At 40.2% G+C, this 27,695-nt stretch overlaps 1 protein-coding gene across 2 annotated transcripts; it reads left to right on the top strand.

The window, feature by feature from the left end:
- The first annotated feature begins 565 nt into the window (after positions 1-565).
- ACTR3B (actin related protein 3B) lies at positions 566-27,181 on the top strand. Of its 2 annotated transcripts, none has more exons than XM_069006387.1 (12): positions 566-710; positions 8,104-8,159; positions 9,961-10,085; positions 11,016-11,126; positions 11,485-11,580; positions 11,735-11,842; positions 13,104-13,247; positions 13,839-14,012; positions 16,478-16,570; positions 25,032-25,157; positions 25,556-25,638; positions 26,230-27,181. In XM_069006387.1, exons 1-12 carry the CDS (start codon positions 667-669, stop codon positions 26,414-26,416), a joined length of 1,347 nt encoding a protein of 448 aa, XP_068862488.1. In that variant the 5' UTR covers positions 566-666; the 3' UTR covers positions 26,417-27,181. The 2 variants fall into 2 exon arrangements, with proteins under 2 accessions (XP_068862488.1, XP_068862487.1); XM_069006386.1 differs by having other exon boundaries at positions 25,556-25,639; positions 26,227-26,403.
- The last annotated feature ends 514 nt before the right edge of the window (positions 27,182-27,695 follow it).

Here is a 27,695-nt window from a genome sequence, read left to right on the forward strand (position 1 = left end):
AATTTTCTAGTATCTAAGCTAAGAAGCTTTTAAGCTGATGAAATCCATCATGTCAGGCCGTGTAGCAGGGGCCCTGGGTGATGTGGGTGAAGGAGCGTTCTCAGAAGCAGGAGGGCAAGTGCGGGACCTGTGCACGTCAGTGGTGTGGAATAAGGAGTGAAATGCGCTGGCTTTGGCTGGGGTTTTCTTCACAGTGTCTAGTGACTGGTTGGGATTTGTGCTGGGCACAGGGCTCATAATATAGAGATGTTAATTTTGGGGAACGGGAGTTCAGTTTGGAATGGGCAGCCCAGGCAGGTGGTGGAGTCACCATGCCTGGAAGTATTTAAGGAAAGACTGGATGTAGTCTGGTCGTGCCGAGTCGTAGGCTGGACTCGAGGACGTCCAAGCTCTTTTCCAACCTAACTGACTCAGCGGTTCCGAATTCATCACCCAGCCCCAAGCACGGCTCTCTGCCACAGACACAGCCCCGCACCGACCTCTCGCTCGCTCCGCACCCGCGGGAGGGCCCTGACCCGACATGGCGGCCCGGGCGCGGGCGGCGGCGCAGGCGCGGGGGGCGGCGCTGGCGGCGGCCGCTGCGGGCCCGCCCGCATGGAGCCCGTGCCGGGGGAGCCGGCGGCCGCCCGGATGGTGGCGTAGGGCCCGCACTGCCGGCCCCGCAGCATGGCGAGCTGCCTGCCGCCCTGCGTGATCGACGGCGGCACCGGGTGAGTGCGGGCAGGGGGGACCGGCTGCCGGTGCCCGTGCTGGGGACGGGGGGGTGTCTCCGCGCCCCGCTGCCGGCGAGCGCTCCTCGTACGGGGCCGCGCTCCTCTCGTGTGTCCCGGTGCCATCTCGGCTTGCCGAGGGCTTCCCTCCCCTCCGGCCTTCACCGGGCTGATGCCCATCCCTCTCGACCTCCTTCTCCCCCCCTTGCCCTTCCATCCCGCCGGAGCGCGGAGCGGGGCAGCCCTGCCGTGTCCCCGCCGTGTGTGTTTCTGTGTGCCTTTTTCGCCTCTCGGGACCCGTTTTTGTTTGTGTCCCCTGGCTTTGAAGTATTGCATGATGCAAGTGCTAAAATTGGGGACGGCTGGTTTCAGACGGGGAGGGGAGCCAGGAGCCCGCACTGAGAGCGGTCCGGAGACAATACCTGGAAAGGTTGGCGGAGATGCCCGAGCAGGGCGCAGTGCTGTCGGTGCGGTGCTGTGCGTGAGCACAGAGCCCAGCGAGCACAGCTCTCCTGCCTCCGGGCCCCTCGCAAGCGCGGGCTCCTGGCTCCTCTCCCCGTTTGAAACCAGCCGTCCCCAATTTTAGCGTTTTCAGCTGAGGTGGGAGCGGGCTGTCTTACTCCAGTGATGCGCTTGGTCACTGGCTCATCCCTTCACCTTTCTCGGATCAGTGTGAGATTTATCCCATACTTAACCAAACCACGAGTTTTGTAACTCAAGTCTTGGAGGGCAGGAGTGACTCTGAATTGCAGAGGCTGTGTTTGGGAGGCGTTCCAGGAGCGGGTCTGTCCTACCTCTCTCTGCTAGAGAAGACCCATTCAGCACCCAGTCCTGCTGTGCCTTAGTGGGGGAGGTGTCAGAGGGAGCTGTAATGAAGGTAGTACTGAATCTGTGGTGTGCTTTTGCTAATTAATACCTTTCCTTTGGCCCAACAGTTACAGACAGCTCTGAGGAGAAGAAGTGAAGCACCGGTCCATGAGTAACTATTCATGCAGTAGCTTTACTTGTCAGACTTGGTGGCACTGATTGCATTAATTTAGCCTTTCCTCTGCAGGGAATTTGCAGCACTATTTTAATTTCTTTCATACTTGGAAAGTTGTCTTTAAAATCTCCTGAACTAAACAATCTTTAAAAAACCAAACCCCAAACTAATCTAGCCAAATCAAGAAACCCCAATCCTAGATAACCACAGGAAGCACTTTCCGATATTGTGGTGCCACATTGCCTTCTCCTGAAAAAGTGTGTCACATTTTGAAGTATGTCTACATTAAACTGTAACAAAAGTGTTAGAAGTTTTTGCCTGTTTCTGCTTATACTTTAGCGTACCAGAAACCAGCTCTGTTTCCTCAGTGGGGAATACTGGAGTTCACAGCTGGAGACTTTGGAAGTAGAATAGAGACCAGGTTCTACCTTATGTATAATTCTGCTTGTTCTTTAGATACTTCTTGGTATTTTCTCAGGTTTCTTCTGAAGATATTTTAAGTATTTGTTCTCCACAGGTCTGTTGATATTACAGGACTGCTACTTGGTAGTTCTGGAGAGAAATGGGAGGTCTAGGTGGAGCCTTTAAAAAGGGTACAGTATAAACTATAAAATCCAGAAAATTCATTAAATGCCACGTCTGCCTTTTGCAGAAGACCCCTTTGGCTTTCAGTTTGTGGAGTAATTCCAGTGTTACACTAGCAGTAGATATTGCTGGCCAACAGTTACACAAAATAAATAAGGATAGGAAATTGCTTGTTGTGTCCTTTCAAAGAAATAACAACTGAAGTAGAATTTCTAAAATCTGTTTAGTGCTTGCATGGGTAGAGCTAATGGGGTTTGTGGGAGGGGGGAGCATGCATATTGTTTTGTTTCAGGAAGGGTTTGGATAGTCCCCAAATCATGCACGTTTGTTTTTCAATGCTTCCAAGTGACCTTAATTCATAGGAGACAGCATGATGTCTCTGCTGGTGGGACTTGTGCTTGACTTTGCTGTAGGGCACTCAAACATGGAAGACTTTTCAGCAAAGTGCCTACTGAATGTGAAATAAGTTATCTTGGAGAATTCAGGATGAAATGAGTCTGAACAAAAGCAGCCAGAAGAAGTAGCTTGACTCATTGATGCGCAGTCTCTGGAATTTTCCTCTGTGTGGGCTGAAAACCTTCTTATTGTTGGAATGGATCTACTTTGGGTTACAAGCTTCAAACAGTTCATTCAAATTATTCATGAAAGGGCTTTCAGATGAAAAACTTGAGAGAGCATAGCAGAAAGCAAAAGGCATGTGCAGATGTGCACTGTGGGACATTGTGTATATAAAACACACTTTTCTACTTAAATCTCTGCTACTGCATGAGGTGTTCTGTCCAGCCACTAATTCATCTTTTTTTCATGTTAGGGATTTTAAGAAGTTTGTTAAAAGAATGGTTTTGTTGTTGTTTTGTATATAAGGAAGCTGGCTTAATTTACTGTTATTTGCAACCACAGGCCTCAGTCCTATAAAATGCCAGAATTCCTCCAAAAAAGTAAGAACAGATGTATAGAAAATGGGTACAGACCTTCAGTGAGAAACATACTGCTTCAGGACAGGATAACATTCCTTTAGTCTATTGGATAGATGACTCAAATTTCCTTTGCCATAAACTGTTCACTCTTCATTCACAAATCTTGCAGAAAGAGTTAATAATTTGCTATAATCTTTTCCATTAGTATTTGCAAATGACTTGTCGTAGTGCAGTTTTGATGCACTACATCTTGATTTTCTCTGCATGAGGTTCTCCTCGTGATCGGTTTCCACATTGCTGTCACTCCTTTTGTGGAGAAGGGCATGCTATTTTTAGTTTCTTAGGACTACCAGGTCTTTCTGTGTTGCTGTTTTAAGTAGCTTTAAACTTCATAACTAGTTTTATTAATTGGCATTTAGCTGTTGGACATCAGAACAGTAGTAGGTGGGTGAGCAAAACGAAGATATCTTAAAATACCTCTCTTCAATGTATTTGCAGACACTGAGGAGTGCTTCTGGTTTGGGTGTATTTTAATGAAGCCATTCCTTTTTAATAAAGGAAAAGTACTTTGGCAAAGTCTTACAGATGAGTTTAGAGGTAAATACTTGATTTCTGGGAGAAGTGAGCTGGACTGGGTCTTAAAACTTGAAGGTTAAGGTGTTTTTTGATGATGTTGCTATTAAAAATAGCTGGAGCCCCAGAACATGCTGTTTCCCCTTTCTTAGTATATTTCTGATGCCTGATGAGTTGCTTTAGCCAAGTATTACCTCTCCTGTTCACATGTGGGACATGTGAACAGGCATTATTGTAATTGCTGTTCTGGGTCTAACAAGCTTGAGTTAATTAACTGTTGTTTATAATCACAGGCTTCAGTCCTGTAAAGTGCTAGACTTCCTCAAGAAACCCAATGGCTCTGCTGTATTCTTTATTCTTACAGTGGCTGCTGGTGCTCTCGGGTAAATTGTGCAGACATAATAGATACTTTTTCTGTTTGATATTTCTATTTGATATTTTCATCCCTTCTTCATTCTCATCCCTTGATTTCAAAAGTGCTTCTCCAAACCTTCATGAAGAACTTGTGTTGCAAGTTCCTCAGACATATTTGTAGTAATGATAATAGAGTCTGCTATGGCAGCCTGGCATCACAGGTGTTCTGGCAGCAGTAGTCTGGTTATTCAGCCTCTTAGCTGTAAGGGAAAGTGTTCTATTTACAGAGGCTATTTGTTTGTTAACAGGACTTTCTCAAAGCATTCTGCTATTTTTAATCACATCATATCTGTCTTTTCAGAGGGGTTTTTTTTGTGTGAATGTAACACATTGTTTTAAAGATGTGGACCAAAAAAACAATAGAGAGTGATGAAATACTAAAATAGGTGCATTTGGGCTTTGGTCTTTTGCATACTTGTACAGAGAAAAATTGGATATCTTGTGTTTTCAGATGGATAAAGCAACTGCCTGAGTTCGTGATTGGTTCTCATGCTTTGGGAGGAATTTTCCAAAACATGTCTCTTCTCTCTAAAGTGGTTAAGGGTGCAGCATCTGCTTCTAAGTGCAGTCCATTTGTAAATCTTTGGAGTTACTTCTTGGTGTAAGGTTTCCATCTTTCTGTCTTGGTGGGACCTCAGAAGAGAACAGGGTTAGGATGACCAATCTTCACGCAAAAGCTGGTGAAACTGGCTTGTGTACAAATTCATCATCCTGGCAAAACAGTATGGAAGAGACCACACTATTTTTAGAAATTGCTTGTTTCAGTAATGTGTAATTTCCAGAGATTTAAAAAAAATGAGTAGTCCTCCAAATCTCCTTGCATGAAATAGCCTTAGTCTATTGGATCAGTTTTCTGCTAATTTTTAGTGCAGTATCCTATATTTTGGCCAGTTTCCAGTAGGTTCCTATCTCACTGGCAACAAATTGCTGCTTTTAATGAAATTAAGTTGGAATACTGATTATCTACACATTCCGCTACAGCTGTCTCTGTAATTTACAGATCACAAGATGTTGCATTACCATTAGTCTGCTAGGCTGTAACCCAGGAGAAAGAAAACTGTGTTTTAGATGCTTAAATATTCATTGGCGAAGGGACTGGAGACCAGGTAGCCTCTGTAACTGTTTAAGTCCAGAGCCTTTCTGGTCAGTGAATATTTAAATATCATGTAGGAAAGGGAGTATTTTCTGTAAGAGGTCCTGGAAGTGGGTCACCCAAACACTTTAATGTACCCTTGAGAGGTGGAATGAGTTTGGGTCCTGCTGGGCAAAACAGAAATCTGGGACCAAGTCTGCCGTGTCCTGAGGCTCCTGGATAGCAAAGAGCAGCACAACTGCATAATCTATCTTCCTTCTCTTTCTCAGTGGTCTTGGGAGAAATTTGAATTTTCCTTCCATTTGGTTTTATCAAAACACCTGAAATGTGACTACTTGTTCCAATATGTCTCTTGTTTGATCCTAAATAGATTTTTTTTTTTTTAGCAGGTTTTGTTTCACTGCTTCTTTGCTTCAGCATTGAACTGAGAATTTAGTTATTCTCATAGTTTTAGTCTTTCATGGATTAATGGCACGCAAAAGAAATCTTTCCATATGTTACCTTCTGTGAGATGAGCTCTTTGAAGAGAATTTTTTTTATTATACTGAGAAATAAACTTACCCTGTAGTTTTTTCACTGGGTGAATTAACCCAGCTTAAAAATGAATCTGTAAAATATTGAGCTGTAGGGGTTTGGTAACTTTACAAGTTACTCTAGTAGGGAGATTTGATCCATTCTTGAGAGGGAAGGTAAAGCTCTTTCAGACTGGTAGCCCAAAATGACTTTTACAGAGTGTTTCTTTTTTTAATACTGTGAGTGGGTGTGAGTTTAGCATGTGTGTTGAGGGGGAAAAGATGGCAAACTGAACTCACCTCTTGGCCAGACTTTAGTTTAAGAAATGAGTTCTGGTTAGACTGCAGGAACCTTTTAATTTATCCACGTACGCAGATATATAAAAATTGCATTAAAAAGTATATATATGTATTTGCATGCATGGGTATGTATACATTGTCTTTGCTTTTTTTCACTGAGGCTTGAAGGGCTCTTTTTATGAGGTTTCTGCCTAATTGTCATTTCTAAGTCTTGAAACTAGGTCTTTTAAACCAAAAAAGGTTTTCCTTGGTTCTTATTATGTTTTGTAGTCAAGATTAATTTCAGAGGGAGAAATAAGAGGAAGTGTCCTGTACTGGTCTTAAATCCCAGTGGAACTCGTGTTGTTGCTTGTTAGGTCTTAACAATGTTCCCTATGTAGGCCTCTTTCTAAAATGTGAAGAATCTATGCAATAATAATAATCAAAAGAATTTTTACTAGTAATGGCCTTCTTTACAATCAATCTAATTTAACATTCTGATTATGTTTTTCTGAGAGCCAAAGCAAGTGTGCATAAACACTTTGGATTAGACTGAAAGCATATGTCTATAATGATGATTAAAAACCCAACAAACCCTTGCCTCCAAAACACAGTCCTTGTCTTTTTAGCCTTGGGGGAAATGGCTTTTTAACTATTGTTTGAAGTCTATTGAAGCTATAGCTTTGAAGAGATGTTGAAAGTATAAATATTTAAGTTCCAAGGTCATTGATAATTCAATTTAGATTTCATTCCTTTATCTAAGAAAACTGGGATTCTTACTGAGTATTTTTATACCAAATACTCTGTAAAGAGGAACCTACTTTTCAAGCTGCTAATGAAGATGCAAACTCTCTGCTTTGGCCATGGCATAATATTGTTTGCAAATACTGAGAGTAGGATGCAGACAAAGACTTTAAATTCAGTTTAGGACCTAGAGTAGGATTGATCTCATTTAAGAGTGTCATGGCTTTAGGTTTTTTGTGTAAAAGTGATGTGAACAATGCTGATTCCCTCAAATCATGCTGCTGTTGTACTTCTGTTTCAAGCTAATGGCAATATTCAAGAATGACATCAGTCTCGGCAAGCATTCAATCAATTTAGTTGGGTTGGGTTTTTTTACACTGTTTCTGAAGTGGGTTTTGTTGTTGTTGTGGGGTTTTTTCTTTTTTTTTTTTCTTTTTTTTTTTCCCTAGGAGAGAGAGCTGTTTTTCACAGTCTGGGATTTTAATTGTTTCTAGTTGCTAAAGACCTGGAGTAGCTTGCAGCCTCTAACACCGTGTAGAAATTTTTAGGTTTTATGTGGAAACTCCTTTACGTTTTTTCTTCCCCCTTCATTTTTGCTCTTGATCCTTTACTTGTTAAAATAGATATTATATGTATATTGAAAGAAATGATCAATGCTTTGTACCATCTGCTGTCTATTTCTAATGCATTTCATCAGTGCAGGCTTGCTTTGGTGTAGTATTTGTCTTTTATCACACACTATACCTGTGACGAGGTGAGTGGTTTGTTCAAGGCCTGAAAAGGAATTGTATCACGATTGTAACACGGGTTCTCAGCTGTGGTTTGTACTTGTGACACGGTACTATTTTTTTTTTTTCCTGTATTTGAGGATATTAAACAAATATGTAAAGTCTTAAGGCCCTCTTTGGTCATGGTAACTGAAGAGTAAAATCTGCACGGTCCTGTTTTTACCAAAGGGTGGAATGTGACCTGCTTATCCTTTGTCATAGGTGGTCAACAAGATGGAAGAAGTAAGAGTTGAGTTTTCAGGTTTGATAGTTCAAAATAACACTAGCAAAATTTGTAAGCTGAAGTTGTCTGAAAAATAAATTAACACCTAAAATATTTACCACTTCTGAGTTTTCTTCTCAGCAGGATGATACTTGAAAGCACAACCCAGAAAATGTGGACATGGCATGTGATACATGTTTCATCTTCACTTTAAGAAGTGGAGAGAATTGAAAGTATTTTTTTTCTTCATGTTTTTGCATCTAAGTGCATCTAATGACCTTGTGATCATTTCTTTTTCCCCTAGGTATACGAAGCTTGGCTATGCAGGAAATACAGAACCTCAGTTTATTATCCCATCATGTGAGTTGATTTTTCTGTCCCTCCAAATTGTAATATACACTGCTGTCACTGAGCACTTCCAGGATTAAATGACGTGCTTCCAGCTCCCAGCTCAGCTGTCGTAGTCCCTTGTCCATCTGGGAAGTGATATTCATCGTGTTAGCATCTTTGGCTAGAGTGTAGCTAAACAGAGCTCCTTGTTTGCAGTTAGCTTGGACTGTTGCTCATTAAACCAGCTCTTGGTTGCTATGACAAAGATGAAGAGAACTCCAGTCCAATTTCCTTTTTATCTCCATTATTTTTCTGCCCAGACTCTTGAGTAGACAGAATGCAATTTACCTCCTGTCTACCTGACACCATGGTTACAGCCTGGATAATCTGGGGAAGGCTTCCAATCAAATTAAGTACTGAAGTGCAGGTGGTGTCTGCCTTATTTACATTGTCTGGGACTGTAGACAGTGTAATATTCAAAAAAGTTGTTCCTATTAGAAAATGTTCCTTTTGAGTGTGTATTTACCAATTAAAATGTTCTTGAACATTTACCATGCTTTTGTTGAACAGATTTACTCTTTAATTTTTTGTGTGTGTTAAACTTGTTTAAAATGTTACACTTTTCTGGTGTTCTTGATTTTAATTGACATCTTAATAGTTTCTCTGAAATGGTATATATATTTAGAAATAGTAGCACTGACTATGTATTTACATCTATAATGGCATCTGTTACATCCATTTATGTTAAACACTGCTTTTTACTTTTTGTAAACTTTGCCAATTAACTACTTATTAATGCATCTAGACTACCTTGTAGCTACTCATGGTAGAAAGCATAAAGATAAGGAAATTATAAAGGTAATTGGTGGCTGAAGAAGTGGACACGTGTTCTTCACCAGCTGTAGCTGCAGTACAGTCTCACTATTTTAAGTATTGTAAAATTTCAAACCTAAACCACTGGAAAAGATTTAAATGTCTTATGTTAAAGAAGTGGGATAGCAGGGATTTCTTGTGAATTTTCTATAAATCCTGTTTTATACAACTGTAAACCTGTTGGGGTGTAGATGTTTTTCCAAAAGAATCGTTTGCCTGTGAGTCATTTTTTGGTGCTAGTAGTATTTGTGGATGATGCATGCCTACTCTGCATTTTCTGCTGTATGTTATTTAGATCCTGATTATGACATATTAAAAAAAACCCTATATAAATAAGGTTACGTTTTAGCAGTACTTCATTCCATTTTTATTTTTAGCTTGCCCCAGATTTGATTTTTGCTGTCTCATCTTCTTGCCTACAGCAGCCATCATCTAATAATTTTAGTGGTAGTTGCAGGCTGCTAATGGGAAGCATAAGTGTCTCCAAAGATTTCTCTGTAGCACTGCAAATTGATCTCTCCCCTCCCTCTTTCCGTTTTCTCACCAACCAGGATAATGACTCCAATACTTATTTTTGAATACACAGTTTATTTTCTTCTTCTCCTGTGCTCTTCCCCTTTATTCTAGAGTTAAAACTCCGTAAATTGTGTTGCTTACTGGAATGCTGCACTTTTACGGGTTTAGTGACTGCTGTAGTCTGTAACAGAATGCATTTTCAGTATTTTCTGTGAATTATTATCTGCATTAATGAGGGATGGGTGACCAGAATCCTTCAGGATAGAGTAAGAATGAACTCGGCTATATTGACTTGTCAGTAGATCCCTTACATGATTTGTACTTTTTATATCCCAATTTTTATTTCTGGAAAAGAATCCCTAAGTAAAAAATATTCATCACTTGGTATTTAGCTGTTTAATTTTTTTTGTTGTTTTTATTTGTTTTTTGGGTTTATTTTAAGGTATTGCAATCCGAGAGTCAGCCAAAGTGGGGGACCAGGCTCAGAGGAGAGTAATGAAAGGTGTTGATGATCTGGACTTTTTCATAGGAGATGAAGCCATAGATAAACCTACCTATGCTACGAAGGTGAGCATTCAGGAGGCTTAGACAGCTTTTCCCAAGTCTCACATTTTTATGATAAAATGTTCTAGGACTTTTGGATAGACCTTCAAAACACATTTGCTTTTTTTATAAAGTATTTTTATTGCTTTTTAAAAACTGCATGATTTGGTTCATGGCTTTACCCTTTTTTAGATATCTGTTTTACTAGTGCTGCCTTGTGTGGTTGGTGTTTGTGTAAATATTCATTGATACAGTGCAGCTGTTCAGTTTTCAAAATTCTGAGCTATTAAAATAGTCATATACACTGAATATTTAAATTCTTGCTAAAAGTGTACCCTTTTAACATACGAACTGGGAAATGTGTTGGATACTTTTGCTTCAGGGAATGTCACAATTGTTTTGTGAAGGGCTGTCTTCAGTGCTGCTTTTCTGTGAATCATATTTTCCATACCCTAGTAAAGGACTTCCTGTACTTACAAAGCGTTACTGGCTTATGAACTATGTGGAAAAAATAATATTTTATACATCCTTCTGTGTTACTTAAATGTCAGCTGTGTTCTCAACATGGAACTAAAGGTAAACATCATCCCTGCCAGAAATTTTTGTTGAAAAATGTATAGCCTATATGGTCTTTATTTCTTTTTATAATATGGAAAGGCATATTGAAGCCAAGTACAATTCTCAACTTTATAAATGATAAAATTTATACAAGAAGACCTTAAAACACAGTTCTGCAACAGACTTAAAGGAATAGAGTCTGGATTCTGGCTGCTAGTCCTGCAAGGTAGAATTTGGCTTGGAAGTATGTGAGAGCAGGAGCTACCTTTGAATTGTGCCTCTAAATTAAAGTCAGGATGGAGGGTTTGATAAGATACATGTGAGATGAGGTGTTGAACTGTTCCTGGGTTTATTTGTCCTTGCATGATCCAGTGTTGACAAGTTTTCCTGTTGCAGTGGCCTATCCGACATGGTATTGTTGAAGACTGGGATCTCATGGAGAGGTTCATGGAGCAGGTCATTTTTAAGTACCTTCGAGCTGAGCCTGAGGATCACTATTTTTTAATGGTGAGTTAATGAGATCTGGTAAGGAAAGTTTTTAAGAGGAAAACCAAATGCCATTCCAAGCACAAGTAGCTCTGCTGGAGGATTTTTCTCTGTATGTCTTATTTCAGCTGTGAGAGGGTTTGGGGTGGGAGGAGAAAACTAATCTTTAAAGCTGCATTATAACTACATTCTGTTAATTTTGTGATGCAGGCTACTGCAGGTCAGCTACTGCTTTTGAAAAGCTTCAAACACTGTCTAAATTCTGTTTGAAATTTTCTATTTTGAGTGCACTGAGGACTTTAAAAGTTTGATTACCATACCAAGCTAATCAAGGCAGGATGCTATTGAGGTGCTTTTCCAAAACTCTTTGTTTTTGCAGACAGAGCCTCCACTGAACACACCAGAAAACAGAGAATATCTTGCAGAAATCATGTTTGAATCATTTAATATCCCAGGACTTTACATTGCTGTGCAGGTGAACAAAGTGAATGTGTTCTTCTAAAGTACAATATAACTGCAGTGTCTTGGCCTTTTGTAGGCATGTGTCTAAAATGTTTGAAACAGTATTTTTTGAGAGTGTAAATTAGCACACTCTGCCTGCATCTAAATATAAACTCTGTGTGCTGTAGGCAGTGTTGGCCTTAGCTGCCTCCTGGACGTCACGGCAGGTCGGGGAGCGGACTCTGACTGGAATTGTCATCGATAGTGGTGATGGAGTGACCCACGTCATCCCCGTGGTAAGTAGCAGGATGCACTTTGAAATCAGCAGTGGTTTGTACAAGGACGTGGTTTATGACAGATTGAAATAAGAGGTGTCAAATGAAACCTTATTTTGCAATTTTTCGTGGTGTTTGGGACTTTTTTCCTTGAAAGCATATGTATTTCATTATGTGGACTTTATTATATAATAATTTAGCTTGCAGACTACAGGAAGGTCACAGTAAGGAACCATCAAACCATATTTTAAAAGGTTATTTCTGTGTAAAACCCTACTTTCCGTTACTGTGATGCCTGAATTCTCTTTAATATCAATAATTATCATGGGTTTGTGTCTCCTGCATGCCACCAGTGTCTGACAAGAAATGTCCTAAGTTTTTTTACATCCTGCATTTTGGTTGTTTAATATATCTGGTAATGTGTGCTTTTCATATGATTTATTGTATATTGTTGTTTCCACTCTGCTTGTGTGGAAACAACTATAAACTTGTATAAATACCTGTTCAGGTACATGGTTGATCTCATCAGTTTAATTATGTGAGGATGTTAAAAATATAGAGCTATCTGTGCATACTGACATCTGTTGATGTAGTTTTGTGTGGTTTTGAACCATACAGTGTCCTTGAATGATCAGGTACTTTGGAAATGAAAATTTGATTCCCTTTAACTTCATCTTGCATTGGTGTTAGTTTGGTCTTCTCAGTATTTTTATCGCATGGGCAGTGCTGTGAACAAACAGCATTTACTGTGTGAAACTCTGAAAAGTGTAAAAAAAGGAAGGGGTGAAATAATGTGGCTCAGTAATACCAGTGTTTTCAGTAAATGCATCCTAAAAAAAAAAATTCAGCAAGTAGTTTTTTAATTGTTGTTCTGCTTATTGTTAGATACTACTTAATTTATTTTTTCATGTCTGAGAAACTTAATAAATTTTATACGTTTTTCTATCCATTTTTCACTCTCAAAGAGAACACAGGTAGTCTGTTTATTATGTTTGCTTTTCTGATGATGCCTTAAAGGAATCATCTTATCTGACTAATCTGTACAAGACCGTTTATCGCTTGTGTATCTATTAGATAGTCCTTACCTGTTTCTATGTGGTAATCAAGGTCTTTAAATAAAAATGATACCCACTTTGCAGGGGGGTGCACATTTTTAGAGTGATTTTACAGTTTCAAGATTTTAGTTTTAATAGAAAATCAGAGTATTATAAAAATGAATGTTAGTTATTGATACACAGTAAGTTTTCCCCTTAAATATGTTTTTTCCTCTCCTCCTACATAGGCAGAAGGCTATGTAATTGGAAGTTGCATCAAACATATTCCTATTGCAGGTAGAGATATTACTTACTTTATTCAACAGCTTCTAAGGGAAAGGGAGGTAGGAATTCCTCCTGAACAATCTCTGGAGACAGCAAAAGCCATAAAGGTACACCCTCCTTTATCTCTTAATACATATATAAATAAATCTCCGTGAGCTGATTTTTTTGGCTCTAGCAAGTTGCCAGTGGCTCTCTTAAAAAAGCAAATGTAGGCAGTGTATTATAATTACACCAGCTTCTGGTGGTTTATCCAATCAAGTGTGGGGGTAAGAGGAAGAAAATATTCATGCTAGACTGTTTGGAGTATGTTCTGCAGATTAAATCAGCATTTAAGCTTAGGAGTTGTTTAAAATTTGCTTTGTAATAGAATTTTAAAAAAGTAGAGCGATTGTGTGGGTCTGATCTTTCAGTGAAAGCTTGCCCTTGAACTTCTTTATTGTCCCAGACCTGCTGTTGGTGATGTTTTCATTTTGGGAGAGGCAAATGTAGCTGAGTCAGTGTGTGCAGCCCTTTGGAAGCAAATGGGGCTCGTGCTTTGTCTTGTGGGGTTGAGGCTTCAGTAGTCATGTTGGTGAGAAAGTCCCTCGGAGTTCCATCTGTAAAAATGCTCACACTTTCCCTTTTTGATTGTGTTGCACTTTAATTCACCAGTGTACTAATTATTTCAGCTCTTTTTAATCCGTGGTGTTTCTTAACAGGAGAAATACTGTTACATTTGCCCCGACATAGTGAAGGAATTTGCCAAGTACGACGGAGACTCTCGCAAGTGGATCAAACAGTACACGGGCATCAACGCCATCAACAAAACCAAGTTTGTTATCGATGTCGGTTACGAGAGGTTCCTCGGACCCGAAATCTTCTTTCATCCCGAGGTAAGAACAGGGAATAGCTGTGCTAAATTGTGCCATTCCCGGTGCCTGGGCGCCATCCCGTGGCAGTGAGGGGCCAGTGAGTCTCCTGAACAAGGTGCGCTCACAGGTGACTTCAGCACAGCAGAGAAGTGTTTTTCTGATGTCCAGGCTGACGTTTAAAACATCTCGTTCTGTTCCTTTAAAGGCAATCTGAACTTCAGAAGAAGTTGTTTGAATTCACAGTTTTTATGTAGTATTTTCCTCTTTCTTTCAGTGTCAGTTTAAACAAGTCTTCCTTTACACTTGGCTGCCAATCTCTTTGGGCACTACTCAGCATTGCGTTGATGATATTTTAAATATTGGATGCAGACTTTTGATGCTGAATCAGTTTATAATGCATGGATGATAAATTTATTCTTGAAGGAAGTCCATTGAAATCTCTGTTGGTGTGGTCATAAGTAGGATGTACAATTTTGGGAAAGATTACTGTACCTCATCTGTCTGATTTTTGGTAGTTCAGTTTGAGTGAGTTTCAGGATATTGTGGAGAGGAAGGAGTCAAGTTTTAATACAGTCCATTCCTGCACACTTGGTTGAACTGATGCAGGCACTCATAGTCTGTAATACTGTTAAAAACTTTTATTAAAATCTACATTAACACTGGTGAGGTTTCCCTTTTCCTACCCTCCTCCTATTTAAGAATATTAAAAAACTTCTCTCTGTCACCTTTTGTCTAAATTCCTGCTTTAATCTTCTGTGGTCAGTTTGTAGCCATCTGATCTCCTGCCAATATTTAATCTCTGGGTTAAATAGTTTTTCTTCCCTGCTGTTTACCCATGTGATTTAACAGAGAAGCATTGAATCCCATGTCAGACATCATTTTAAGAGCTCCTCTTTCCATAGTCTCTGTAAAGACTGTTGGGAACAGGATGAAGGACCAATTTCCATGTTTTTCATGTCTTGATAGTTTCTTTACTCTGTATTTAAAAAAACACCTGAACCTGAACTGACTTCCTAGACAAGAAAAACATAGTAGATGATGTGTACAGCATCCAAAGAGAATTTCTTGTTGTGTTTCATTAACTCCTCACTTGAAAGGGTATCAGCTTAGCTAAGTAAAAGCTGCCTTCAGTAAAGCTGTCTTGTAATGTTTTCCTATTTTCAGTTTACAGAATTTGTTCTGAAGTCTTTAATACTCCTGAAGTTAGGTCTTGGGGTTTGTGGTTATCCAGATTATTTCTCTGCTTTTAAAATTAGATATTTTATTTGCCCTTCTCCAACCATATTGTATTGGCTAGCAGACTGCAATTTTACATTCAGTTCTCTTGCTCCTGTTCTGGGATGATGTTATACCCTGCCTCTCATTTCTACTTATTTCTTTTTCCCTGCTGTTCTATCAATATCTTTGTGGAGAGCTCAGGAATTTTCAGGCTGTAGTTCATTCAGATGAAAACTCTGTGTGCAGCAGCACGGCTGCTTGCTTCTCTTTTGGTTTATGTGGCTTCATGTTTTGGCTTCTTGCATGATTAATTCTTACTGTGGAGGTTAGCTTGAATTCCTGGGGAGTGCCCCCATCATCCTTAGGGCTCCTGAGCTCCAAGCCAACTTCCTTTGCTAGTTTTCTCTCAGTTCAATGTATACTTGTTATGTTTGACTGTTGTTACTTGTTCATCCAGGTAGATACCTCATCTTGCTTTGAATGTAAATCCCATGTACTTCTACCCCTTTGGAAAAGCTTATAATATATCTAAAATAATATATTATTATATACTGGTAATTCATTTAATTTTTCAGAGTTTAACCTCTGAAAGGAAAAAACGTGGGCTATTATCAGTTCTTTTCTTTAAAGCTTATGTTAAGTTTTAAGTGGAAAAATGCCACTAAAATGTTTTCTAGCATTAGCACCTTTTGACTCTTCAGTATTTATAAACGCAGAAATTCACATTAGCACTGTATTAATGTTTGCATTGGCATTGGTGGGGGCTTTCACTCAAAACCGTAGACTATTTATACTTTTTTAAACATTAGATACTTCCTGGGCTTGGGGAAAAAATCTAACTTTTTGGTGGGAATTTTAACTGGAGTATTTTAGAAGCATTAATTTTTTTTTTTACAGGGAAACATTCTGATTTGTACACTGATATTTTTTATCTCACTTGAAAGGAAAGGCAGGACCACAGTGCGCAGTATGTTTAATATTACAGGAGAGCTCAAACTCATGTCACAGGCAATAAAAGGCCCATAGTGCATAAATTGTAAACAGTGAATTTCTGACCAAGGAAGAGAATCTGAGTTTCTCAGCAGAAAAAGAAATTCTCATTTCCCTTGTAGAGAAGTGTTTGTTTTAATGTAGAATAAGTGGTGAGCAAGACTTGAAATTCCCACTTGTCCCCTATTATAAAATCTCTCCACAGTCTTATGTCTGCCTTTTTTTCCCCCTCTGTTCTTTGGATGAAAAATCTAATGCCTGTTCTGTTTTCATTTTAGTTTGCTAACCCTGATTTCATGGAATCCATTTCGGATGTAGTTGATGAAGTTATACAGAACTGTCCCATTGATGTCCGGCGTCCATTATATAAGGTATGGCCTTTCTCTGGAAAATTCATGTTATTTATTTAAAGACTAAATACCAGCATCATGATCAGAGGCATATACATGGATACCACATCGTCCACGATGAGAAATGTGAATTTTGTATAGAAATTAAACGAAGTGCCACTTCTGAATGCCACTAAATATTTGCTGGTTTTTAGTTTTTGAAAGAAAATTATCTGTAAAGGCTTGATACATACATAAGTATTGTCCCTGAGGAACTGAGGCACAGGGATGTTATTTGTATCTGACATTTGTAATGTGAATTCTTGTGCATTGAGGACTTTATGTTTTGCCCATTTTAAGGGTTATACTGTGGTCTTACCCCTCTCACTCCCTTCCTTCCCCTGCTTTATTAAGTACTGATTTCAAATTTTTTTTTTTCATAGTCTTGTCTTTTACCTTCCCATTGTCTGCAGTTTTAGTCGGTGTTGAATCACTTATAATGTACATGAAAACTGAAAATATTTCAGGAGACAACAGTTAGGCCAGCTTAAACCTGCCTAGGCTGTAGTCCAGAGTACTTGCAGTTCCTGATTTTTAAGGAGTGAAAAGTAAGGTACTGACATGCATAGTCCATGTCAAGCTCTGTATTGGCAGCACATCCCATGGTTCCCAATCTCCTGCTTGAGCAGGAGCAGTACCATTTTTGAAGTAACAGCATAAAGCAATAGCACACAGAGATTTGCCTGCTCATGTAAAAGGTGGTAGTGTTCCTCACCTGTTAGAATGAGCATTAACTTCCACCTAAGTCATGTCTCAGGGTAATTTGTAACTATTAAAATTTTGCAGTCTGTTCTCTTTGCCTGGTAAACACTCTCTGTAATCTAGAACAAGATGTAGCACTCCAGAGCAGATCTGTGGAGCAGGATAAAAGGGATAGTTAAACTACTTAACAGGCTCACTGGTGACTTCTGCAGTAGATGCTTTCAGTGGCTTCAAGCTTAGGTAGCAGAAGGCTTTAGAAGCCCCTTAGTGTGTGGTTGTGCTTAGGGTCTGCTTTTTACCTGAAAGACCAAAGCCTCCTCACAGCAACAGCTTCTTTGCTTGATAGGGTAGGGCTTGGTACTGACTTAGACAGTGGTGTTTAAAATTTGAGGTTGTTATTTTTGCCTCATCATAATCAGCAGAAAAATGACTTTCCCTTGGCTTGGCACTGATTGAGACTTTGTTTTTCCTTTTTCTGTTTATCATTATACTTGGTTAATTAAAATAATGTTTCACAATTACCTGTTGAATGTACTGAGAGATATCAGTAGCTATTAGTGGTGATAGTTGCTATCTTCTTTAAGCAAGGTCGTTTCAAAGGGAGAAGCATCTCTTGCTCTCATTGTTTAAAACAGTGTATGGATGCAGAAATATTCCACTCGTACTTTCTCTCTGCAGTTTATCAGTTTCAGCACTTGCCCATGGTGCTGAGTGGTGGCCAGCCAAGGCCCTGTGCTTTGGAGCTGAGTTTCCATCAAATGTATTTGGATTCTTCCTTAGTGTTCCTGCAGAAAATACCCAAGTGCCTAATACCCTTCTTGCAGACTGTGTGGTATGCAGCCTTTGAATCATTGTTCCACAACCCATCTTTTGATGTCCTATAGTATTTCTGAGTTTTATTGGCAATATCTCTGTTTCCTCATCTCATCAGCATCTCTCTCACAAGGCCAGTTATCTTACCTTATGTTTGGACCAGCAGAACCTAGGTAAGACTTCTTTAGCCAGATCTGTGACAACCCACTCTTAAGGGGAGGAAAGCATCTAAGATTCATAAATGCTCATTGGTCAAAAGGAATGACAAAAGTCAGAGGCTCTGAAAGTTTTATTAATAAATTACACACTTGGCATGGAAATTGGTCTGTTAGTTTCTGACCTACTATATAAGCACACAGCAGTAGGTTTTGGGTAAATGGGTTGATGCCTTGAGAGGCCTCCTAGAAACAGAGACTAGACAGGAGTAAGGGAATAAGGTAGTTATTTATTTGAAAGGCCTTCAAAGGTACCCCTGAGGGCCAGAGGCCATTGCCAAGATGGACCCTGAGATGGATGACAGGTCACGAGTTCTTCATACTTTTATAGGTTTGGTTCATTTGCATATCAGGGTTAATTCTCCAATTAAAGCTTCAGTTTAATTATGTAATTTCCCTCAGTTTGCCCACCTTTAGAGGCTCTTTGGTTTATACTTTTTGGGCCTAGGATGGTCAGGGTGTCCCTGAAGAGTAGGCCTGGAGAGGCTTTGTTATGTCTACCTAGCATGAGAGAGCAGAAATTAACAGGCTACAAGAAACTTCAGAGTTACACACTAAGCTGTACAGAATTTGAAAAATATAAAAGTTAAAACCTAAGGCATTGGGGTAGAGTGAAAAGGAAAAGAGGAATTAGAGAAAGAAAAAGGGAGCACCAGTCCTGGTTTCAGCGTCAATCCAGCTGCATCAGTCTGGCCAATGACATGTCCAGGGTCTTGGGGGCACCCCCAAGGCTTGGGGTGCAGGGTACCTTTTTATGGACAGGTTCCTCTGCCCCAAATACAGGTTTCTTGCTTTCCATGTAAATTAGCTACTGTCTTGGGGTGGCCTTATGATGTGTATCCCATATCGCTGCCTATGCCCAGAAATTAATTTTTGTGCCTTTCTATGCCTCCAAACTGAGCCTGAGAGGGGGAAGGAAAAACTGAGCAAAACTTTCTCAAAGCAGTTTGCAGCTTGTTCAAGGTCACACCCAGATAGCAATTTGTTTCCCAGCTGCGGCAGGGGAGGGAGGAAGCACTTTGTTTTGCTGTGCCCAGGACAGTTTTTTTGGCCAGTGGTTCAGCTGCTTTGTTCTCTGGAGAGAGACTGAGAGTTGAATTTTTCCTTCCCTGGAATTTCAGATTTTCTCCCTTTTCTACTGGACTGCTTGATTGCTTTAACATCAGAGCACATCAGGAGGACTTTCCACCGGGCACAGAGGGCCTGGCCCTGGGCCAAGCCCCAGCTCCAAGGAGACCAAAGGGAGGACTCGAACACTTTCCCAGGTTTTTTCCTCCACAGTGACAGATTTTATTATTTAGCATTATTTTCCTTTCCTGTGTGTTTGGTAAATAAATAGCTTTATCTCCTTCACTTTCCTTCGAGGAAAATTTATTTTTTCCCGAACCTGGTGGGGGAGGGGTGGTTGTGCCTTCTCTCAGAGGATATATTTCTAAATTTGGCCAAACGGGAACAGTTACCATGTGCAGTCTTTTCTTTCAAGCCTTTCTGAAAATGGGTTGGAGGGCTTTAGGGCCCTTTGGTGGTAGTAATCCCACCCTATAGTCCATGCCCACTTCCTCCCTCTCATTCCTTGTACTGCTTTGTGGTTCTTTCTCATGGACAAATGCCCTATATCTGCCTTGCCCCTCTTCTCCAGCCAAATCCTTTTCTTCCTCACAGTGTGTTAATACCATTAGTCCCTGGTTGTTACCAGCAGTTCTTGTCTGTTATTACCAGCAGACCTTGGTTGGCTGCACAGCCATCTTATTATTGGTGTTTGAGACATACACAGGAGCCCCTTACTTTCTGGGAAGTGGGATCTCAAAAGAATCTCAGTTTCTACTGCTGTTCACAGGATCAGTAGAGAGTGGACTTTAATTATGGTAGTTTTCCATCCTGGCCACAATTTGAGTTGGTAAGTTTCTTTGAAAGTTCAATAACAGAAATATTATTTCGCTTGAGTTGTTATTCAGGCAAGGAAAGTAAGTTTGCAAGGCTGTTTGTTAAAAAGCAGGTTCTCACTAAATACCTGGCAACAGACAGTGTTTCTCTTAAGCTCAAGAAGGGCTTAGTCCAGGTGCAGTTTGTCAGGGCTGAGGCCTAATGAGCTTTCTCAGATCCCAGTGGGGGCTGGGGTGGGGGGGAGGTGCACCCCCAAAAATCCATCCCACAGCTGAAGTCAACTTCTGTGTGGTTCCACAAGATCCCATAACCTGTGGCCATTCAATGCCAAGCATGTTTAAGTATTCATGATTCAGATCATGCTGAATCAAATGACAACATCCTTGACCTTAACCTTTCAAGCCAACTTCTCATGTTGAAAACACTGCATGAGGTGGGGACTGTAGGATGCTGGCCAGTGTGGTGTTACATTGTTGATGAATTATGCAGGTTTTCCATGGAAATGCAGGTGCACGGAGAGAGGATTTTGGCAATATTGGCTCTTTTCCTTAGAGAAGGTGACTTCTTAGCTGGGTGTGCAGCTGTTGTGGATTCTTTCAAAATGAGAACTTAGTGAAATAGTTGAGCCCATTGGTGCAATTAAGACTTGGACTGCACTTGTGTCAGTGTTCACTCAGCAAGTTAAACTGCCCAAGTCAGAAGAGCCCATCCTCAAAGACTGGAGAGGTCCAGGGTGCAGGAGGTTAACCGGGTGGTAAAAACCCCCTGTGGTCTCTTCTGACTTCAGTTGCTGATAAATAGGAACACTTGGTGTGAGAGCAGCTCCAGCTGCACACAGTGTGGTGGGTAGATGGCACTGTTTGACTGGCTTTGCTGATCTGTGCTCCAGCACCACAGAAATTCTCTGTTGCTGACCCAGAGCAGAGTGGGGAGGCTCTGGGGGTTTGGGAAGGGTGGAGAGGCTGCCAGTCCATGGGATCTGCTGGCACCATGACAGGACATGGGAAAGGAATGGCATTCCTGCTGCATTCCTGTGGTGGTCAAGTGGAAGCCCCAAGTGCTTAACTCTGTCAGTGCAGCACAGGAATACTGAGGAGAAGCCCTGCTTATTCCTATCACAGCTGTAAATAAATTTATAAGATTACTCCTCCTAGTTGGTTTAACAATGGCTCAGTGCATCTGCAGGGTTTTCTGGTTTCTTTTGAAATTGAGGCGTATTTCTGCAGAATGGCACAACCATAAGTCATGCTGAAATCTCTTGCTATTACTTGAAATGTGAAATGAACGTTAAAAATCATGATTTTAAGGAAAAAGAAATGGTTTCTTTATCATTAGAAGTAAATATATTTGAAAAGTAGTGTTTCTAACAATAAATTCACTTCTTTGTATTATATTTGTTGTTTGGTATGAACAGTATTTATTCTTACACTTTCCATACCATGTTGGCAAATAGTGCCCTGTTTTAACCAAATTAACAGAAACATGCAGGTTAATTGATTCACTTGCTAAGGAAGTGCTTGGCTTCAGCTTGCGAACCTTCCTGGTTTTGCCCATAATGATTTTTATTAACAGTCATATATTGATCTCATTACATGTGTCTGGTGGTCTGGTTGTGTCATGTTAACTTTAATTCAGGCTGTCAGTTGGAAAGAAGGGAAAATGGGATGTGTTGTTCTTACTTGCCAGAAAAGCAGGGGATGCTTTTCAGCTTGGTGCTGCAAAGTCTGATGTGTCCAGCTGAGAGTGTGCTCACACCACGGTGCCGTGTGAAGATGCACAAACCAATTCAGCACCTTGTGTTTGGTAGTGCTGAGTTCTTCAGGAGCTAGTTTCACTCTTTGGGATTTTTATGTGAGCTTGATTTAGTCAGAGATTTCTGTTGCACGAGCTGGGTTGCTTTGTTGGGTAATTTCATGTTTCTGCAGTGTTACATTGTACAGGCATAATACCAGAAATGGTACGAGGAGAAACTCAGTACCACAGAGTTCGCAAGAGAAGCAAAAGGTGCAGATGAGAAGGGGGAAATTTCTTGCCACCCGTCTGAGATGATCTTAGAGGTCTTTTCCACCCTTAATGATTCTGTGATTGGCATCCACTCTCCTGGTCTACTTCCAGAAACAGGCCACTTTCATTTATTTGCTTGTTGCAGTTAACTTTTTCAGGTGTGTGGAAGGGCTTCATCCCTCTCTATTAAGGGAACACATTATTTCAAAACAACTTAAATGTGCAGCCAGTTAGCTATAAAAGTGAAAACCAGCTGGAGGTTCTTTCCATCAGTAGGTATGATAATTGGTGTTAGCTGAGAAACATGGGGGCTGCTCGGAGCTGTTAAACCAGCTGAAGTGTGTTTGAGCAGAGTAAGATCAGGAGAAGTCTTCTTTAAAGGAATCAGCTGGAAACAGATACTTAAAGCCTAACTTCTTTGATGTCTTTTTCTGGGACGTCAGAAGATTCCCTGACAGGCTGAAAACGCAAACATTTTCTAGTAAGCTTTCTCCACAGTCATATTTAGCATGCTTCATTTTTATGTTTTTGTTAAGCAGTTACTCAGATTCATTCTAGAGAATACATTTGAGAGGTGAGGTGGGTGGTGCTCCCTTGGTTGTTTTTTGGGGTTTGTTTTTGGGTTTTTTTAATGTGCCCATCTTTTCTCACTGTTACTGTGTCCTTTGTAAGTAGTGGGTGTGGTGTTTGAGGGGTGTGGAATGAATGTGGATTCTGCTTTCATTGTAAGTGTGGAGTACCTGGCTTCTGACCTTGCAGAAGTCTGACTTGCTGAGTTTAGAACTTATGAAAGGCTGTACGTCAAAAGTCTTGTACTAAAGAGTTAGCATGGATTTGGTCTGGCACTGACAAGAAGTCCAGGGAGCAGGGGGAACTGTAACTGTATAATTAACCATCTTCTAAAGGTAGTTGGTGTTGCCTAGTTACTTATATCCAGAATTTTGCTTAGCCTGGCTGGTCCAGATATGTGATAATGAGGTGACTCATCTGTTCAACGTTTGTACCTTGGTGCTTCTGTTCTCCTTGGGCAGTGTTATTGTTGAACTGATTCCAGTGTGTAGAAGTACTTGAATAATCATAATTTGAAGAAGATGTAACTTCTTATCCTCTAACCCTGGAATGGTAACTGAGTGGAAGGATCCTCCCAATGATACTGCCAACTCTGTACTTGTATGAATTGGTCTTGCATGTATTCGAAAAATTATTCCTGGGATTATTTTGGAATCTATTTTTAGTGGTAGCATTGTCCACTTTATGGAGTATGCTTGAAGTTTAATTTGCTTTGAATAGAATTACTGCTTTCACATTCTTTGCCAGCTTCATTATCTCCAGGCAATATTTTCTGATGGCATCTTTTTAATTGCTATTTCATCACTCAGGTTGGTTGTTGTCTTTTTTGCCCATTAGCAATTTCCTTTTCCCAAGTGGAGTGCATGACCACTTTGATACAGGGGAAGAGATGTTCTTATGTATGGGGCGAGTAGGGGGAATCCTCCCTCCTGCTTTAACTTTAGGACCAGCTGTGATTTCTGGCTCCTTTCCTTTTCTCTGTCCTCTTTTCCTTTTGGAAATGTTTCAGTAATGTTATGGGGACTTGTGCTTTTTTCTTTAAAGCACACCTGCCTTTTTATGCATTCTTTTATACTGTAGATAATCTGAAGCTGTGAAGAAATGAGTTTTTTCTACTGTAATGGTTTTTATGATGTGCAGGGATTTTTTTTTCTCATGAATAAACAAACAGCTTTCTTCTCCCTTTACAAGTTGCAAACAAGATTTCCCTGGTTATCTGTTGCTTAAAATCCAAGTACTTCTGCACCCTGCAAATGTGAACACTTATGCATGTCTTTGGCTCTTCAGATCCATGTGCAGGCTGAAAACAGTGGGTCAGGGATTCTTTCTTTATGTGCACAGTCTTGGTCTGCAATATCAATAAATGTTACTGAGAGATAATCCTTAGACCTGTGTGTGATGAATTCCTGATCCAAGTTCCATGTAGACATGTGTCAGAGGCATGTGAGTGGTTTTAGAAAGTGCTAATTGGCACTTGGGGTTGTAGTTGCAGCACTGTGCAGAGGCACATGTGCAATTTTGTTGTATGGAGTTCTTTTTTCTGATCATGAGTTGCGTTTTTGGAGTGTTAACTTCTAGGGATCCTGTCCGATGTTAGGCTTTAGGGGTCCTGTTCTGAATCCCCTGCCTTTGAAATGGCTTCTGCATTAGTCTGTGATGCTGCAACGTTATCAGAATTAGGGATGGGAAGTCCTAAAATGACTGTTTAGAATCCAAGTACAAGTCCAGTTAAGAAGTGTTTGATTCTGCTTGAAAAACTAAGTAGTACCAGACAAGCAAGGGAAGAGGCATCATACCTTCCTCTGTGCTGCAGTTCTCTGTGAAGGTGTAGTGTCTTTTTGAAGAACTCTGGAAATTTAAAAAAAAAAAAAAAGATTTCCAGATAATTTTGTAGCTATGTAATATGATGAGACTTGAGCCTTTTTATTGTCAGGGCTAAAACTGCATGCTGTGAACATTCCCAGAGAAACTTCTTGAAGTAGTGTCTTACTTCTGCTGCTCTGCACTTGTAGGGTAATAGTTCATGGTTCTAATGGAATCCTCTTTTGTAATAACCCATTCTACATAAATGTATTTAAAGGAGAAAAGTAGGGGAGCCATGAACCTCCTATGAATTGGGGGATGCTTAAGGTGTTCTGCCCTCCTTGTCAGCTTCCCAATGATGCTGAGATCCAAATAGTCACCTCTGCAGTGTTGGCTGATGGGAAACTTGGTTGAAGACGGATTTACAGAATGTGTCTTTAATTTCTGCACAGAATGTGGTCCTCTCAGGAGGGTCCACAATGTTCAGGGATTTTGGACGACGACTGCAAAGGGATTTGAAGAGAGTTGTGGATGCAAGATTGCGGCTTAGTGAGGAACTCAGCGGTGGTCGGATAAAGGTAAGCGAGCGTTACAAGTGCATTAATTACGTGACTAGTGACAGAAACTTAAGTTCAAAGTTTTCACCTCACTAGTGAAGAGACATTGTAAAGTCAGTAGGGTATGTTTATGTGTTGTTAAATGCACTGGTAGCCTTGCAGTGTATGACATCTCTTTATAGGAATCTTAAAATTACTCTAAGCAGTTCTGGTTTTCCATCTAGGAGATGTGTGAGCAGTAGGCAAGAGGGATTTGTGTCCTTCATCACAGTTACCATGAAGAGTTCTATGACTTGGTCTCCTAGGGGGAACATACCTGAGTAATAAGTGTGGTAGTGATGTGAATGGAGGGTTGAAGGTGTATGGTTCTGACCATGTTAAGTTTGAAAAACCAGCTAAATATGAACTTTTTTCCTTAGCCCAAACCAGTGGAAGTTCAAGTGATAACACATCACATGCAGCGTTATGCAGTTTGGTTTGGAGGTTCCATGCTGGCTTCAACAGTAAGTCTTTATCAGAGTTGTTCTTAATTTTTACTGCATTTTGAGTTCTGGGTGTATTTGATCTGACTACTAAGTTTTAAACTTTTTCATTGTGACAGCCTAAACTATGTCACATTCTGGAATCCTTACCTAAGTTTTATCTCAGTAAAATTTGGACAGGACAAATGGGAGCTTGAGTAAGGATATCATGAGTTGACATAATTCGGAAGTATTTTTTTATATGATAGTTGCAATATAGTGCCTTTATTCCTGAAGTCAGCACTAGAGATCAGTTAGGACTTCAGGAATATAAAATCCAAATCAATGGTCTTAAATGCAAGACAGAAGCAAATACAGGAAAATGGGAGCAATTGCTGTCTGCCAAGTGGGAGTTCTTACTGCTGTGTTTACAAGCAGTCTTATGACCAGACAAACTTCTCTTGATTAGTTGTATTCATATCCTAATTTCTCATTTTATTATATTTTAAAATGTAATACTGTGTCATAAAGCTGCAATCTACAGAAATGCTAAGATGTTACATATTTGTTGGTTTTTTTTCTAATTATGTTCTTATGCTTTTGGGGGGATTTGTTTTATATTTTTATAGCCGGAGTTTTTCCAAGTGTGTCACACCAAGAAGGACTATGAAGAGTATGGCCCTAGTATTTGTCGTCATAATCCCGTTTTTGGAGTCATGTCATAATGCTCACCCAATGGTGATCTCAGTAAGATCTCTGATAGATACTGTGCTGTTGAAGAAACTCATGCAGTGCAGAGGAAAGCAGCAGATACTGTAAATACTGAAGCAAGATGTGGTTAACTCTGAGGCATTTGGATCACCATGGTGCACTAAAGCACAGCTTACAGCCCCAAGTCATTTCAGTATGAGCCATTTCTCTGCTGACTACTCAGAGCCTTTCCTTCTTTCTTCCTAAATGTGAGGTAATTGAAAATAGGTAAGTCTCGGTTTAGGGGGTTGTGCAAATACTACTGAAACTGAATCAAGAAGAATAAGGCAGTGTTTTACTGCTTGTGGAAGGATTTAAACCTTTCCCACTTGTGCCCTGAGTTTGCAATCAAACCTTTAGCAATGGAGCACTAAATACCACATTGCCTTTAGGAGAGTTGGAATGGATACGGGTACCTACCCAAATGGAATAGATGGCAGGATTGGGACAGTACTTTGTAAATGTAGGTTTTCATACCATTTTGTATTTTATGATATTGCTAGGGTGAATTGATGCCTAGTTCTAAGCACGAACAGCTATCAATGTCATGGAGTGGTGTTATGCATTTCCAGGTGTGAGGCATGTATTGGAGTTGTGCCCCCCAATATTTTTGGGGGGAAAATAATAAGCCATTTATGATAGGAACTGATCTGTTCATGTTTGGATGATACAAAGTGATTTACAGTATTGTACGAAATTTATTATAGACACTGTTACTTTGTTTTGAATTTTCTGAAACTGTTTTTTAGGAGATAATGTTTTGTTTTGCTGTTGGTGAGTGGTGGATGACACATGGGCCTTGCACCAGTGAAATAAAAGCTGTTAACATCTTTATTAATGTTTGTGGTTGTCCTGATTTACTCCCCCACTTCATCTCATGAGGTTGGTTTGGCATTTATATGTCAGTGTCTGTGGGATCACATACACTGAATGTGAAGGGACCTCTGGAGATTTCTGGTCCAGACTCTTGTTTAGTGCAGGGCTCACTTCAAAATCACCTCTGTTTGCTCAGGGCCAGTCAAGTTTCTGTGCATGGAGATTCCTGAACACCTGGGCAACCTGTTCCAGGGCTTGTTATGGGTGCATGTTTTTGTGTTATGGGCACAGTTTTTGTTCTATGGCTTAAATCTTAACAGAATAGGAAATCCTGCTTGCTCTGTCCTTGCTGATGTTTATCCTACCTGTGTCAGCAGAGGTTTTGTACAGTTTGTGTAGCCCAGTAAGAATTTTGTAAGACAAATCAATTTGATTTTAGCTGGCATGGAGGGATTGAGACCAACCAATTATTTGTTCAGCATAAGTTAGAAATTAAACAAAATGGGACTGCAGGACTCAAGCCTGCTTATGA

The sequence above is a fragment of the Aphelocoma coerulescens genome, chromosome 2 (genome assembly GCF_041296385.1).
Source record: "Aphelocoma coerulescens isolate FSJ_1873_10779 chromosome 2, UR_Acoe_1.0, whole genome shotgun sequence".
In the NCBI taxonomy this organism is placed as follows: Eukaryota; Metazoa; Chordata; class Aves; order Passeriformes; family Corvidae; genus Aphelocoma; species Aphelocoma coerulescens.

Coding starts and splice junctions, on each gene's coding strand:
- ACTR3B (XM_069006387.1), top strand. CDS start 667: ATGGCGAGCTGCCTGCCGCCCTGCGTGATCGACGGCGGCACCGG. Junction 11,581..11,734: donor GACTTTACATTGCTGTGCAG/GTGAACAAAGTG, acceptor TGTGTGCTGTAG/GCAGTGTTGGCCTTAGCTGC. Junction 25,158..25,555: donor TCAGCGGTGGTCGGATAAAG/GTAAGCGAGCGT, acceptor TTTTTTCCTTAG/CCCAAACCAGTGGAAGTTCA.